The 18,097-nt window shown below is 40.3% G+C and overlaps 1 protein-coding gene across 1 annotated transcript in view; it reads left to right on the forward strand.

Annotated features, from left to right (window-relative positions):
* Positions 1-15,298, forward strand: part of LOC130021306 (40S ribosomal protein S2-like) — a 110,082-nt gene extending 94,784 nt beyond the window's left edge. The window contains exon 3 of the mRNA XM_056112033.1: positions 14,884-15,298. Within this exon, the coding sequence (XP_055968008.1) occupies positions 14,884-15,289 (406 nt within the window). The 3' untranslated portion in view covers positions 15,290-15,298. The remainder of the gene's footprint in view (positions 1-14,883) is intronic.
* Positions 15,299-18,097: the final 2,799 nt, after the last annotated feature.

The following is an 18,097-nucleotide window of genomic DNA, read 5'->3' on the forward strand; positions in this document are numbered from 1 at the left end:
TTACTGTGCTGGGCCAACCCTGATTGTAATAAGTTTTGTGCCTTGGCCTATTCCCCGTGGCAGACCAGTGGTCACCATCCTCCAGAGGCCACTGGACAGTCAGGTTTGGGCCCGCAGTGAGGAGACATGCAGGGCCTTACAGGATGGGGATAGAGCCGGTCCTGTCCTCCCCACCCCAACGAGAACCCATGTCATCGCCCACGATGGGCCTCTCTGGCTCCTGATTAAGCTGCTTAACGGCCATGATCCCAGAGACTCAAACAAATCTCAAAATCCAGCAGTTTTTGGCAGAAATGCATCCGGAACCCGCAGTAGGTTACCATGGCCAGGTCACCCCAGGGGGAGAAAGGGTGTTTTCCCTCCACCTGCCTCCCCCAGGCGGCTCAGTGGCCGCCATCCTCCAGAGGCCATTGGACAGTCAGGTTTGGGTCTGCAGTGATGAGACATTTTGGCCCTCATGGAATGGGAGTGCAGCCAGTCCTGTCCACCCCACCCCAACGAGACCCCAAGTCATCGTCCACGAACGGCCTTTCTGGCTCCTGATCAAGCTACTTAATGACCATGATCCCAGAGACTCAGAAGCAAATATCAAAACCTAGTGGCTTTTGGCAGAAATCCCTCCAGATTTAAGTGTTAAAATTTTGGAATTTCAAAATCATGGGGCCACTACTGCAGCCACGTGACATCATATGTTATTCATAACCAGCAATGGAGAGCAAATTGTCTACTGTTGCCTTTTCAGCAGATCTGGTTGTTGGGGTAAAATCTCAAATAATAATGGTGGGTCTGGTATCAAAATATTGAATGTGATCAAAGTAGAGAGAGAGAGTAATGTGGAAATCATCTGCCCCACAGGTAGGGGGAGGGTGTGGATGGGGGCATACTGAGTTGTTGGGAGTGGAGAATGGGCACTGGTGAAGGTATGGGTGTTTCATCATATGACCGAGACTTAAACCCAAAAACTTTCTAACTGCTCTTATGGAGATTCAATAAATAAAATTATAAAAAATGAAAAAAAAGTAAGGTGGAGTTCATGCCCTATTCAATCAGCTAATTAGTGGCTGAATAAATAGCAGTATTCCTACATTAATAAAAAATAGCAACGATTTAGTACTCAGTGATTCAATGTTTACAAAGACTTAACAGAATAAAACTACACTGAACATTAGAATGGACTACAATTTACACATCACAATAAATAATAAAGAAAACTAAAATCTATTTTCTTGTTTATAAACCCTTTATAAAGTTCTTGATAGATACTAAATTATTTAGATTATTTTTTAAAGATAAAATTATGCTCACCATAAGATACTAAAAACATAGTGAACAATACAATAGAAATTTCTTAATAATGTCTGCAATAAGGAAAAATTGCTAACTTTGTTATGTTTAGCTTTATAGCTTATCTATCTACGGGCTGGAGCGATAGCATACCTGGTAGAGTGTTTGCCTTGCGCACAGCTGACCCGCCTTCAATTTCTTAGTCCCTCTCTGAGAGCCTGGCAAGCTACTGAGAGTATCCCACCCACACGGCAGAGCCTGGAAAGCTCCTTGTGGCATATATAATATGCCAAAAACAGTAACAACAAGTCTCACAACAAAGACGTCACTGGTGCCCGCTAGAGCAAATTGGTGAACAATGAGAGGACAGTGCTACAGTGCTATCTATCTATATTTATACGTATGCATAAATTGAGGCCTATTGTTTTTACTCTTTTTGGCATGTCGAATATGCCACGGGTAGCTTGCCAGGCTTTCGGGCGGGATACTCTTGGTAGCTTGCCGGACTCTTCAAGAGGGATGGAGGCTATTAGGGTGGCCTCTAATTGCCCTTACAGGTGTTCCCATGGTTCACACCATATTTGAGCCCCATCATATATGGGTATTAAGTGTCTTATGATGTGTCCAGAAAGTGGCCTGGAGCATGTCAGCAGCTGGGTAGTAGAGGTAGTGGAGCTTGGTCCATGAGGTCCATTTTCCAGAAGAACAATGGAGAAGATTATTCATGACTTCTACTAGGATCTCTTTGATACCAAATTCTGCAGGATGGATATATTGTTCCCAACGTTCTCTCTTCTGAAATTGGAGATGCCATTTCATCAGTTAAAAAGCGTACAGCAGCCAGTCCAGACAAGGTCAGACCCAAACACCTGAAGAATCTGCTGCCAGTACTTGTCAATACACTGTCTCGAGGAATCCACGACATTGTCAACTATCTCCTGATCTGCCTGTTGTCCATTGTCTACAAGTTGTTCACTCAAATCATCCTGAATAGAATAGGCAGAACACTAGATGAAGGACAGCCATGCGAGCAAGCCAGGTTCCAAAAAGGATTCAGCATGATTGACCATATCCACAGGGTGACCAAGCTCACTGAGGTTTCCCAAGAGTTAAAGATTTCACTCTGTCTAATGTTCATTGATTTAAAGAAGGCCTTTGATTCTGTTGAGATGGAAGCAATCATCGAAGCCCTAGCCAAACAGGGCATTCAAACTCAGTACATCAGAATCCTCTGCGAGCTGTATTACGGATTCACCACCAGGATCTCACTATTCTACAAGGAAGTGATCATTGACGTAAAGAAAGGGGTTCGGCAGGGTGATACCATTTCACCGAAACTCTTCAGTGCCACCCTTGAGAACGTCATGAGTCAACTGGAATGGGAAGGAATAGGAGTGAAGATAGACGGTTGGCAACTACACCACCTCCGCTTCGCTGTTGACATTGTTCTAATACACCTACATTAGCCAAGTGGCACAAAGGCTGGCTGACTTCTACAGTGAGTGTGGAAAGATTGGGACTGCCACTGAATCTCACCAAGACAATGTTTGTGAAAAAATGAACTAGTTCTCGACATTCCATTTGCTCTCAATGGAACAAACATCTCAGAATGCAGCAGCTATGTGTACCTAGGTTGAGAACTCAACATGATGAACAACTTGACACCAGAACTGTGCAGGAGGAAGATAGAGGCGTGGAATGCCTTCAAGAGCCTCGAAAAAGTTGTTAAGAGGATGAAGAACCTCCGGCTCTGGGCACATCTTTTCGACTCTACCATTCTTCCTGCAGTAACATACGTCTCAGAGACTTGGGCGTTACAAAAACAGGACGAGAATGCTATTCAGGCATCCCAAAGAGGAATCGAACAAGCTATGCTTGGAATATCATGCTTCACTCAAGTGAGAGAAAGAATCCAGAGTTCCGACCTCCGTTGACGATCAAGAGTCAGGGACATGATCTTGTTTACCAAGGCATTGAAAATCAGATGGGCCAGACACGTAATGTGATTTAGAGATGACTGCTGAACAAGAGCTATTACTGACTGGTACATGAGATGTTAAAATGACACTTGGCCACCCACGTACGATACAGTCAGACTTCTTCATCAAAACCCTGAACAAATGGTCTGAGGCTCTTTATGTTACTAGAGTGAGCAGATGCCATTGGCCTACACTAGCACGTGACAGAGATGAATGGAGATGTTACTGGCGCCTGCTCGAGCAAATTAATGAATAACGGGATGGCAAGTGTTACACTGTAGCACTGTAGAACTGTCCTCCCATTGTTCACTGATTTGCTGCAGCAGGTCCAGTAATGTCTCCATTGTGAGACTTGTTGTTACTGGGTTTGGCATATCGAATACGTCTCAGATTGCTTTCCAGGCTTTGTCATGAGGGTGAAATACTCCCAGTAACTTGCCAGGCTCTCCGAGAGGGGCAGAGGAATCGAACCCCGGTGGTCGCATGCAAGACGAACGCCCTATCTGCTGTGCTATCGCTCCAGTGATGCATAAATTGTATTTTCACTTAACAGTGAGTTGTATATACTTTCTCATCATAAACAACTTAATGGTGACCTTGTATATCATTTTATAAATACATAGATTTTATTTTTAAATTAATTAATTAATTTATTTTTTGTTTTTGGGGTCACACCCAGTGATGCACAGGGGTTACTCCTGGTTCATGAACTCAGGAATTACTCCTGGCTGGGCTCGGGGAACCATATGGGATGCTGGGAATAGAACCCGGGTCGGGTCATGTGCTGTGCAGGCAAATGCCCTACCCGCTGTGCTATCACTCCAGCCCCTTATTTATTTTTTTTAATAATGAGGGAGTACTGATATTTGTTCAGCCATTGATTAAGCTGATTGAATTGGCCATGAAGTCCACATTACTTTTTTATTTTATTGTATCACTGTGAGATATAGTTACAAAGCTTTCATGTTTGAGATTCAGCCATACAATGATAGAAACCCATACCTCCACCAGACACACTTTCTACCACCAGTTCCCCCTACACATACACACACACACACACACACACACAAACACACACACATCCTCATCCTGCCTCCTTGGCAGACAATTTCCCCAATACTCTCTCTCTAATTTTGGGCATTATGTTTTACTCAATTTGTCCCACCACCATTCAAGCCTACCTGCCAGGGGCAGACACTAGATAATTTATTTTCTATTGCTCATTTTGAATATCATGAAAACTCGTGTGGTCATGATTGTAAATGTAAATTTCTATATTGTAAATGGTTGGGTTCCAGAGACATCTCTGTATGGCACTAATCCATTTTGGCATTCAATTGAAAATCTCTGAGCCAAAGCTGTTGGTGCACTAAGATGGCGCCCAGAGGAAAATTGTGGGCTTGACAACCAGTCTTCTTGGTGGGCCAGGACATGGGGAAGGACAGCTTGTGTCCTCTGCCTCTATGTGACGTGGAAATTTATTCCTGAACCTGAATATCTGGACCTTGCTTGTGGAAGCTCTTGGTTAACAGGATTCCATCTGGAGTAGGCAGGGAGACTGCAACTGCTCCATCTGGAGTGCTCTGGTGATATTGACTTGGTATGGGGTCCGGAGAGATCTCTGGCACTGAGGTGTCTTCTGGGACTTGACTCTGTCTCTGAGACAGGGCAGTTGGTGCGCTAAGATCCATATTACAAATTTTTCAGCAGATTATATCTTGGTGAGATCCATCCTCGAGACGGTGGAGTCAGGCTGGGAATATGGCAGCAATTTTGGATTGTGGAAGCAAGTGGCTGCTGGGGGCTCTGTATGGGTGGTCATAGGCCAACCTGCCCCCTCCAGTTTACTTTGGTCCGTTCAACCATGCATGGGTCTGAGCTTAACTGCAGCTTTTGATCTCTTTTGAGATTTATTTAGGGGTCTCTGAAGCAAGGCCGGTAGTAGAGCTTACAGGGTAGCACTGGAGTTGGTTCATGGGGGTGACTGTCAGTGCTTCCATGTGTATTGAGAAGTGGGGAGAGGTAGCCCATCCCAATTCTGAGAAAGCCATGAGCTTGTATAGCTGAGCCGGAGGTGGTTTGTGGGTGTGGCTCCCACATACCTAAATTTTGGTCATTTAATTTCTTGATAAACTTGGTCCCAAGTAGTTGGGGTCTGGCCAAAAGCACAGCGGCAATTTGGGGGTATCAGAAAGCCTGAAGGCACCATCAGGTTGCTGATGCACTCTCCCCGCAGGTACAGTTTGATCTGTTGGTGGCACCATACCCGCTAAATACATAATTTATTAATAATATTCACGCTGCACATGTTAAGTGGTTTCCAATGCACATAAATACAGACTTTTTTGTTACAAATAATACATACTAAATAAATATATTTACTTACACAACTTTGTAAATACTTTATAAATTTATTTTTCCATTAGGAAAAATTTAGAAATGTTATAGAGTTATTTAGATGTTTGATTCTACTCAAAATGTACTCAAAAAGGTTGAATCAAATAATCACTGTTACCTGAGTGTATGAAAAGTCTTTTCTTACACTTTTACAAATGTTGTGCCTTGAAATTATTTTCAATTTTATCTGCTATCCTCTGATAGCTAAAAAATTATTTATTATTACGCTTTAATTTGAAGATCAATTCTAACAAATTGACATGTTTTAATGCTTGACAACTGTATTTTACAACTGCCAGATAGATTTCATGAATTTTTTCTATACAGCTATTGAAATGATGCTTTTCCCTCATTCATTTGTAAAATATATTTTAATATTAAAGAATATGCTTGTCATCTATGTTCCAGGATTTTGTAAGTGTTGTATTTTGTCTCTTCAGCTTTGTTTATATAGTCTATACAGCTTTGTTTCCTTATAATTGGTAGTAAAGACCTTTTTGTTTTTGTTTTTCTTTTGGGGTCACACCAGTGGTGCTCAACTTCCTGAGATCACTTCTGGCAGAGCTCAGGGACCCATGTGGGGTGCCAAATCTCGAACCAGGGACGTCTCATGCAAGACAAGCGTCTTACCTGGTGTTCTATCTCTCCAACTCTGGTAGTGAGAATTTTTGACCAAAATGTATTTAAATGATTGAATCTTTTTGTTTGTTTCTTCTTTTGATGGCATGCTTTAGGAATTTCATAAGGACTATTATGCTACCTGTAGCATAAACTGAACTGGAAGGCCAGGACGTGGCTCAAATGGCAGAGTACATGCCTTGTAGAGGTGCAGCTCTGGTCTCCACCCCCAGCTTGGTGATCTCTACCCACTACTGTATGTTCTACCCGACGTTCCCTGTCATTGAAATCACAGGTACAATTCTCTGTGGCACCCATCCCTGTACCTCTTCCAGTTCGTTCATTTAATGTAGCTGCTTTTCTATTCCAGGCCGCCTTTCTAAAAGACAATGAGAAAAAAACGAAAAGGAAAAACTGTGAATTGGAAAGTTTTCATCCATTTTATGTATTTGATGTTCTTTCTTTTTAATTTTTTTAATTTTATCTTTCTCTTTATTTAAACACCATGGTTTACAAAGTTGTTTATAATGCATTTGTTACAGGCATTCAATATTTCAACATCAATCCCACCATCAGTGTTACCTTCCCTCCACCATTGTCTCCATTTTCCTAACCCCCCTCCATCTGCCCTATTACCAGGCACAAAATAATTATCTTATATTGCTTGTTACAACTAAATGGCTAATGAAATTATCAAAAAACACTCCAGTAAAAGAAAACTTGTGAAAATTGTTGTATCTGGGATCATTAAGCCCTTGTCCGAGGGTTTACTAAGCTGTTGTTGCTCGTGGAGCCATCTGTGTTAATGTTCTTGTTTGTTGAGCTTAGTTGACTCAATGTCACTTTCCCATCTAATCTGCTGTGCTTGGTACTGAGGTGTCAGTATTGTAGAATGCTCCAGAAACTCCAGAATACTTAACTAGACAATGGTTTAATCTTACATGGCAAAACAAAGGTTTCTGTGGAATGTGGGTGTGGCTGCCAGACCTCCAGAACTATGGAGGGAGGGTAGGGGGAGGCTACATACCCCCCCACCATACTGGATCTTATTTCTAACGGAGAATTTATGCTCTCTGAAATTCTCAAAGTCTGCATCAAATTGTTGGTGTTAATACAGAACCACTCCCAGGCAAAGAACCGGTGTCCATTCTTTCTCCAACAGCCCCCATCCTTCGTTGAAAATTAGTGAACACTCAGAAACTTGATGAAGAGGAAGAGGAAGAGGAAGAGGAAGAGGAGGAAGAGGAAGAGGAGGAGGAGGAAGAGGAAGAGGAAGAAGAAGAAGAAGAAGAAGAAGAAGAAGAAGAAGAAGAAGAAGAAGAAGAAGGACAAAATAAACCCAAACCTTTTCTGGGCAGAGTGATGGCTTCTGTTCCTATCAGAGGTATAACAGCCAGACAGACATGCCCCAGCAAACATTCAATGAGCACTTTCAGATTCTAATCACCTCTGACTTCCCCGATTCTGCATTTCTCACCAGTTCTGATCAAAACCCTAACCTTTTAAGAAAAAATCCAAGACCAGTACTTGTGCCACAGCTGGGAACCAGACTGGGAGACTATAAATATGTGCAACCAGATGGTCATTTGGGGGAGTGTATGGTAGTGGCACTTTAGGTCAGGGTTCTCTTTCCAATGTTCCCTCTTGCCTTGCAGAAATCACTGTGATGTGATTTCAGGTGCCCCAGCCCTAGAGCATGACTCTTTCTGATCACATTCCTGCTTTTTGTGGGGATTTCCTGTAGACATTTTCTGTTTTGACAATGATTATTTTCTTCTTGATATTTTCTGTTTCTCCTTAATTTAATTTTATATTTAATGTGTTCTTCAAAAATCAACCATTTCAATCAAATTTTCTACTACACACTTTAATGTGATCCATATTGATGATGTCTTGATACTTTTATTATTTGTATTTATGTCTTTCATTTTCAAATGAAAATACTTGTTTTGTGCTTGGGTTTCAATTATAGAATTTTCGAGTGCCCATCCCTCCACCAGTGCCCATTTTCCACAACCATTGATCCCAGTATCCCTCCCACCTCTCTTCCCCCCACATCCAACCCTGCCTCTGTGGCAGGGCATTCCCCTTTGTTCTCTTTCTTTTTTTGGGTGCTATAGTTTGCCAAAGAGGCCTTTAGTGGAAATCACGTTCGGTCTATAGTCTACTTTCAGCATGCATCTCTCATTCTGGGAGGACCCTCCCAACACCCTTTATTTGGTGCTCCCTTCTCTATCTGAGCTGCCTTTTCCCCTAGAACGTGTGACTGGCCTCCAAGCCATGGAGTGAACTTCCTGGTACTTATCTCGGATATTCTTGGGTGTTAGTCTCCTATATTGTTACTGTATGTTCCCCAGATGAATGCAATCTTTCTATGTCTGTCCCTCTTTTTCTGACTCATTTCACTTAGCATGATACTTCCCATGTAGTACCACTTGTCTGTAAATTTCATGACTTCATCTTTTCTAACAGCTACATAGTACTCCATTGTGTGGATGTACCAAAGTTTCTTTAACCAGTCATCTATTCTTGGGCATTCAGGTTTTTTCTAGATTCTGGCTATTGTAAACAGTGCTGCAATGAACAAACAAGAGCAGATGTCACTTCCACTATACTCTTTTGCCTCTCTGGGAGATATTCTCAGGAGTGGTATTGCTGGGTCAAATGGGAGCTCAATTTCTAATTTTTTGATACATGAGCTTTTAAATTTGTTTTTCTTTCAGTAAATTCTTGATTTGAAATAATATTTTATAAGTTCTGTTACCTATAATAAATTATGTTACTTATTTATTTCTGTAATGTTATTTCTACAATCGAGCGTTTTCTCTTACTCAACTTTCAATGAGGCAAAACATAACAAGGTTAATGTTTATCTGCACACAGTTCATTATATTGTCTTTTTTCTTGTCTCTGCTCACCATGATAGTGATCAATTTTTTTCCACTCTATATGAAAACTGGTTAAATGTTTAGTTTCTTTTTTCCTGATTTAAAAATGCTTATTATTGTTTATTATACTTTAGGCAATATAGCTACAACATCTTAAAGTTCATGGTAATGATGTACAAAATGTCTGTAACCCATCAAAGTGAATTCCCTTCAACCACTGTCCTTATGTCATTTTTGGTCTGATAGTCATTTCCCCCAACTAGCTTCCTAGTATTTGCTGGTTTTGTAATTCAAGGCCCAGGGATTCTCATTATTTGATACTATCAATTCTCTTGTTTTGTCTCTCTAGATTCTACAGATTAGTTTGATCTTGTGGTATATGTTCTCCCTCCGACTTATTTCACCTAACATAATACTCTTAAGTTCCATCCATGTTGCATTAATTTCATCTTTTCTTAGAGTTGCATATATTCCACAGTGTACCTTTAATATGATTACACTAATAAGGGAATATACCCTCCGTAGTATACTTCCCAGTAATAAATATGCTTATTCTAACCTTTACAAAACATCAAACTCAACTATGTACATTTTTTTTCCCTCCCGTTGATCGTCGATTTGCTCGAGCGGGCCCAGTAACGTCTCCATTGGAGACTTTTGTTGTTACTGTGTCTGTCATATCGAATACTCTCGGTAGCTTGCCGGGCTCTCCGAGAGGGGCAGAGGAATCGAACTCGGGTCGGCCATGTTGGCCGCTTGTAAGGCGAACGCCCTACCCGCTGTGCTATGTACATAAAGATCATAAATGTTAGGGCTGGAGTGATAGTATAGGGGGTAGGGCTTTTGCCTTGCACACAGTGGATTTGACTCCCAGCATCCTATATGGTACCCTGAGCACTGCCAGGAGTAATTCCTGAGTACAAAGCCAGGAGTAACCCCTGTGCATCACTGGTTGTGACCAAAAAAGCCACCCCCCCAAAATGTTTATTAGGACTACTATCAATGTGCTACCTAAATTGTAATAATAAAAGTAATCTAAAAATTGCTGAATCATCTGAGCCCTAAATTATTACTATTAATAAAGTCTTTTATCCATAACCTAGGAGTTTTATGTCTTTTGCCAGTGCCTGTGAAATGATGGCAGTCTAACTTGAGAGTTTGTAAGAAAAGCCTCAAGACTCTTAAACATTCTAGGCACATTCTAGGCACATTCAGTTGTTTTAAAAATCTAATGTGTAAAAAATATCTAATGTGTAAGAGTGTCAGGTGATGAAAAAAATGTAGTAGGCCAGATGAAGCTGTGACGAGCTGAAAAGTTCATGGTGTTTCAAAGGCATAATAACCTTTCCAAATTATTATTGTGGACCCAGTGCTGCTAGCTTGTCTGATATTTTTTCTAAGAAAGTCAAATTTTTGTGGTGCTACTTATCCTTTAGGTGTTATACAAGCAAGAGCTATATTTGAAGTGTTATTTAATTAATTTCAAAGTTCTAAGGCATGTTGACAGCTCAACAAACTAAGTCCATACACCATCGCTGTCATAGATATCATTGTCTTAGTGTACACATTACACATGCTAAAAGACATGGTCTAGTCTCTTTCAGCTTATTGCTGCATAAGGTAATTCATCTATAAACTTTCTATAGCTCCTTCATTTCAAATTAGTTCCACATTTGAAACGTATAAAGTGGGTGCTTTCACAATGTTCTTTCAAATCATCCGGACTAAGAAACTTTTGAAAGAAAACATGACAGGAACCTACAAGACAATGAAGAGAATCAGGAAATAGAAACTAAACAATAAAATTCTCAGGATCAAACCTACTTTTTTGCCTCCATAATCTGTCTTTGCAGATGTGAGGCTTGCAGTTTCAGGGAAAATGAAACACTGTATTTTGTTTATTGGTTATTCAATCAGATATGCACTGCTGAATCTTTAACATTGTATTTTAGCTACTCTGCATTTTCTGGCCAAAGATAAAGAAAAAGTATATTAAAATAACATGCTGGTAGAAACTTCAAAGATTGAAATTTTAAGCCACTCTATTTTGTAGTATAAAAACATCTAACTCTAGAATTTCCTCACAATTTGGATATTCTATTTGTACTGATACATCTTACATGATATAATAATCTTCCATAACAAAATAGAAATATCTGCAGTTTCACAAAACTATTTAAGACTTTTAATATGTAAAATTTATATATATATATATAATTCTTAACTAACACTCATTTCAGAAGTTTTAAACACAAAGCAATGTATGGAAAGACATGGGAAATACAGAGCTTAAATCATGTTATCCTATACAGAGAATATGTAATAGGAAAACAAAAGTTTTCAAAACAATCTTGTCATTTAAGTTATTTTTATCTCTAAATGGGACAATCAAACATACCTTTCTTTATTTTTCAAATGTACTATGCCAGAGTTTGTGTTATGCAGAGTGATATAAAAAAAAATTCTCCAGTTCCTTTCTTAGCTCAGGGAACAGTTATACCACAGCAAGTAGGGCATTTGTCTTGCACACAGCCCACCCAGTTTCAATTCCTTATATCTTATATGATCCTCTGAGTCTTCTAGGAGCGATCCTTGAGCACAGATAAGCTACCTAAGACATGAGATATTACAAAAGGTTTGGACAAACATCTGATGTTCTGAGCTATATGGGGGATATATTTATACTGAGCTACATGCTTGTTGATAGAAAGTATGTATCATTAGATTTCATGATATACCATGGAGTTGTGTCAGTTACTATGCATTTCATGCTTAATGAGGGAGAAACTGAGTATCTGGGCACAATTCCAACCCCCGTGCATGTCTGTATAACTATCTAAACCAGCTCTTTGGTAGATTCTCTTATCTGGAAGTTGAGAGTCCACAATAATGTTGGTTCAAGGTTCAGGATGTTTCTCTCCTTTTCCTGGTATTTCTTCCTTTTAGTAACTTTCCACATCATCTCCTACTTCAAATGGAGCTTAGAAAAAATGTTTCTTAATCTGAAAAATGATGAACAGGACAATAGGACTATTTTAATGAACATAAAAAGCTTTGGAACTGTGTATCTCATAGTGATTCAATTTAAAAAGTAATAAAAATTAAAACTTTAGATTGTGAATTACTGACTATTCCTTAAGACTGGGTTTTAAATAGAGCTATTTTTTCTCAGCTTACCTCTCGCACTGGAGTGAATAGGGCAGAGTATTTGCCTTGCATGCAGCCGACCCGGGTTTGATTCCTCTGCCCCTCTCAGAGAGCCTGGCAATCTACCGAGAGTATCTCACCCACATGGCAAAGCCTGGCAAGCTACCCATGACTAATTTGATATGCCAAAAAACAGTAACAACAAGTCTCACAATTTGTTGTGAGATGTTACCTGGTGCCCGCTCAAGCAAATCAATGAACAAAGGGAGGACAATGCTACAGTGTTACCTCTCACACTATAGACTCCCCACTTTACAAATAAGCTAGGTAGTGATGGGGTCCCAATTTCTGAAAACCAATGTCACATATAAGAGTACTGGTTAAGAAAGAAGCCTGAATCTCTTGATAGATTAACTACGCACTTAGCAATAAAACATCTTTTGGAAGAGTACAGGAATTAAGAATTTTGATGTGATCTTTCTAGGAATATACATAGGAAAAGGGAACTCCAAGGCCTTGACTATAAATCTGGAGTGAAGTTTTCTCACACTGAACTCCAAGAAGTTGTATGATGTTTCAAATTTCACAGATTTGTCATTTCTGCTGAGTTTTAGATTTTCTTGAATAAGTATTACTCCACTTGCTGTATGTCCTATGGATCATTCTCAGTGATCCTAATTGGCAGTATTTTTTTAATTATTTTTTTATTAGTGAAACACCATGAAGTACAGTTATAGACTTACAAATTTTTGTGCTTGGGTTTCAGTTATACAATGATAAAGTACCCATCCCTCCACCAGTGCCCATTTTCCACCACCACGGATCCCAGTATCCCTCCCCCCCATCCCCCCCCCCCATCCCACTCTGCCTCTGTGGCAGGGCATTCCCTTTTGTTCTCTCTCTCTCCTTTTGGGTCCTGTGGTTTGTAAGAGAGGTATTGAGTGGCAATCATGTTTGATCTATAGTCTACTTTCAGCATACTTCTCCCACCCTGGGAGGATCCTCCCAACACCCTTTATTTGGTGCTCTCTTCTCTATCTGAGCTTCCTTTTCCCCTAGCACGTGTGGCTGGCCTCCAAGTCATGGAGCAAAATTTCTGGTACTAATCTCGTCCAGTCCTGGGTGTTAGTCTCCCATTTTATTGCTTTATGTTCCTCAGATGAATGCAATCTTTCTGTGTCTACCCCGCTCTTTCTGACTCATTTCACTTAACATGATACTTTCCATGTAGTACCACTTGTATGTAAATTTCATGCCTTCATCTTTTCTAACTGCTACATAGTACTCCAATTGTGTAAATGTACCAAAGTTTCTTTAAGCAGTCATCTGTTCTCGGGCACTCAGGTTTTTTCCAGATTCTGGCAATTGTAAAGAGTGCTGCAATGAACAAACAAGTGCAGATGTCACTTCGACTATACTTTTTTTGCCTCTCTGGGACATATTCCCAGGAGTGGTATTGCTGGGTCAAATGGGAGATCAAATTCTAATTTTTTGAGAATCGTCCATACTGTTTTCCAAAAGGGTTGGACCAGTCGGCATTCCCACCAGCAGTGAAGGAGGGTCCCTTTCTCGCCGCATCTGTGCCAGCATCGGTTGCTTTTGTTCTTTTGGATGTGGGCCAGTCTGTGGTGTGAGATGATATCTCATTGTTGTTTTGATCTGCATCTCCCTGATGATTAGTGATGTATAGCATTTTCCTTATGTGTCTTTTAGCCATTTGTATTTCTTCTTAATTGCAAAGTTTTTCTTAAAAATATACAGCATACAGATGCATCCTTATTATATTTTCAGTTTTGTTTTGTTTTGTTTTGGTGCCACACCGTGTGGTGCTAAGGCTTACTCCTAGCTCTGTGGTCAGGGATTACTTTTGGCGGGGCTCTGAGGACCACACATGGTGCCAGAGATTAAACCCAGGTCAGCCAAGTGCAAGGCAAGCACCCTACCCATTGGATTATCTCTCAAGGCCCTATTTTGTCAGTTTTGGTAATTTGTTTTTGTGTCTATTTTGGTTATCTGTGTCTATTAATGAATTAATCCACTTCAATAAATAATCAACAAATTTTATAAAATTAAATAATTTTATAATTTTGACTTCTATTAATAAAACTAGAATGTCATCTCTTAGTCTGATGTTAGTAGTGCTTATCCTTTCTTCTGGAGCGATAGCACAGCGGGTAAGGTGTTCTCCTTGCATGCGCTGACATGCAGACCCCGGTTCGATTCCTCCGCCCCTCTCAGAGAACTTGGCAAGCTACCGAGAGTATATCGCTTGCATAGCAAAGCCTGTAAAGCTCCCCATGACATATTCAATATGCCAAAAAAACAGTAACAAGTCTCACAATTTGTTGTGAGACATTATTGGTGCCCACTCAAACAAATCGATGAACAACGGGAGGACAGTGACAGTGACAGTGATCCTTTCTTCTACCAAGTAATGAGTCCCCTAGAGTCCTAGTGTCTTAGCCTTTGAACAATAGGTAATTTAGAAGTCTGCAGGTAATTTAGTTGATTTTCATGTATTTTTAATGGATTTTTGTGTATATTGCTGTTGCTATTATCACTTTGGTCAGAGAACACATCGTGCCTGTGCGGCGAGGCTACTGGGGGAACAAGATTGGCAAGCCCCACACCGTCCCTTGCAAGGTGACAGGCCGCTGTGGATCAGTGCTGGTGCGCCTCATCCCTGCGCCCAGGGGCACTGGCATCGTGTCCGCACCAGTGCCCAAGAAGTTGCTGATGATGGCTGGGATTGACGACTGCTACACCTCAGCCAGGGGCTGCACTGCCACCCTGGGCAACTTTGCCAAGGCCACGTTTGATGCCATCTCCAAGACCTACAGCTATCTGACTCCAGACCTCTGGAAGGAGACCGTATTCACCAAGTCCCCGTATCAGGAATTCACGGACCACCTGGTGAAGACCCATACCAGAGTCTCTGTGCAGAGGACCCAGGCTCCAGCAGTGGCCACCACATAACCTTTTAAATAAATATGATATCAGTATTCTCAATTTTAAAGATATTGATAAATGTTTCATATAATTTGGAAAAAAATGTATGAATGGAAAGAGTACAAGACCTAAGGTACTTGGCACTTGCCTTGCATGTGGCTGCCATTACTATGATCCCTGTACTGCATATGGTCTTAAGAACTACCCTGAGCACAGTCAGGAGTAAACACTGAGCATTGCCAGGTGTGGCCGCACCCATCACCACCAAAAATTTGTATGTTCTTTGGTTGTATGATTGCAGAATCCTGTGGCAATTGGATTGAGTAGGTCTATGGCATTAAGTCATTTTTTACATATTGATTTTCTCTCCACTTGTTCCATCAATTACTTGAGAGGAATATTGAAACCTCTGAATTATTATATATGTTTTAGTTATCCCATTACTTCTTTGAGACTTCGTTTTTCAGTTTTGAAGCCATATTGGTAAGTGCATATTTATCAAGTAGGATATATCTTCTAGATGAATTAATATAGCCTATCCCACATTTAAAATTTTTTTTTATTTATTTGTTGAATCACCATGAGAACAGTAACAAAGCCTTTCAGTTCAAGTCTAGGTCAGTCATACAATGATCAAACACCTGTCCCTTCACCAGTACACATTCTCCACCACCAAGAACCCCAGTATACCCCCCTTCCACCCGCCCCCCACTTGTGTGGCAGATTTCCAATTTACTCTCTCTCTCTACGTTGATTACATTCAATATTATGACAAAAGACCCACCATTGTTTTTTTGGAATTTTCCCAACATTCAGAACTGCCACAAAGACATCATTAGAAAATTTATTTTCTAATGTTGATTATGAAGAGCATAGGATGTTGTGTGGCCACAATAGCAGCCACACGAATTTGGATTTCTAATATTTTAGTAATAAACCTAGAGGGATTACTGCCAGAAGCCCCTGGGTTCTGAGATTGGTATGTATGCATCTGGGTTCATGGTCGGTCAGAAGCCAAAGGAGGCGTTTGAGGGTGGCAACCCAGAGCACTGTCATGGTGGGGAGCAGGGCCGATTCCACCACCCGTCCCATGAAGCCACACATGCCTTGTCAATGCAGTCACTACCTGGCTGTTCATTAGGCTCTAAAAGATGCAGGCCACCATGTCGCCGTCACAGAGGGGGACAGGTGGAGGGACAGACACCTTCCCTTCCCAGGGCAGCATAGCATCATAGTTAAATGCACACTCAAGATGTACTTCAGTTGGGCATTATCTTTTTCTCAGATTTTCCCACAACCATTCAAGCCTGATTTTCAGGGAGAAATGTGGATGATTTCCTTTCTATTGATCACTTTGCATATCAGGAAATGTTGCATGGCCACATAAGTGGCCGCGCAGTTTGGAAAAATTGTCCTGGTACCCGCATGCCAGAGCCATGCTTGTAGAACCTCATGGTCACCAGGATTCCATCTGGAGAAGGCGGGGAGACAGCACCTACCCCATCTGGGACCTCCCAGTGATATCAGCTCTGTTTGGGGTCCGAAGAATTCTCTGGGAGCTTTGGGGCCCTCCAGCCAGTTTTCTTCTTTGCTATTATGTGCTGTAAAATGGCACTGGGGGGTGAGTTGTGGGTGTGACTTCCAGAATCAGAGGTTCTCTGGGAGCCAGGCGGCCCCATTGCAGTTCAGAAAAATTGTCCTGGTACCCACATGTCAGAGCCAAGCTTGTAGAAACTTATGGTCACCGGGATTATCCCACCTTTTTAAGATTAGTATTCACATGGCATATGATATTCACATGGTATATATTCACATGGCATATTTTATTAACCTATATTTTATGTGTAGTGTATTTCTATTTTAAAAAGCAAATACTTAGTTCTTGCTTTCTTTTTTCCCCAGACTAAAGTATCTTTATTACTATTATTACATTCAGTACTACTCCAAGGGTCTTAGGATAGCTCTGGTAATACTCTATCTAGGCTTTAGGCCCTGTGGTGTTCAGGCCTTGTGGTACCAAGAATCAAATTCAGATTATCACACACACTAGGTGTGTCCTCTACTACCTAAGCCATTCAGAAAATATCTTTCTTTTATTTGAAATGGCAAAGATTTACATATAATATAGTTATTATTTTGGAGTTCATCTTGCAACTTTGTTTTTATTATTCAGTCTGTTCTTTATTCTTTTTCCTCCTTACCTGTGTTTTTTCGGATTTGTTGAATAATTTTGTACTCAATTTTGTATCCTCTGTTAATTTTTAACCTGTCCGTCTTCTTTTATTTCAGTGGTTATTCTTGAAGATCAAGATATGCATCTTAAATTTATCATTATTTTATCATTCTACAGAAAAGAAAGACTTTTATTAAAACATTTCCATTTATAACCCCCATGCTTTGCAGAAATGTTTTTATAATTTAAAATTTGCATATGTATAAATCTACTAATACATTGCTATTGTTTTATATTAGCCAATTATTTTTTTCAAAAATTAGTAACTTAGAAAAATTATTTTATTGTCTGCATATTGACTATTTCTGGAACTCTTTATTCCTTCTACAGCACAAGTTTTCATCTGGTATCATTTTCCTTCTGCCAAAAGAAATTCCTTTAACATTTCTTTTAGTGCAGGCCTATAAGAAACAAATCTTTGGAAGTTTTATATGTTTGGCTATGTCCTTTCTTCAGTCTCATTTTTGAAAAATAGTTTAAGAAAATATCTAGTTTTAGTGATATTTTTAGGACCATTTAGAACTTTTGAAACTTATTGTTTTCTTCTGGTTTACGAAGTTCCTAATTAGATGTCATTATGTTTGTTAGCAACTGTATACAGC

Source organism: Sorex fumeus, unplaced genomic scaffold (genome assembly GCF_029834395.1).
Source record: "Sorex fumeus unplaced genomic scaffold, SorFum_2.1 ptg000015l, whole genome shotgun sequence".
Lineage (NCBI taxonomy): Eukaryota > Metazoa > Chordata > Mammalia > Eulipotyphla > Soricidae > Sorex > Sorex fumeus.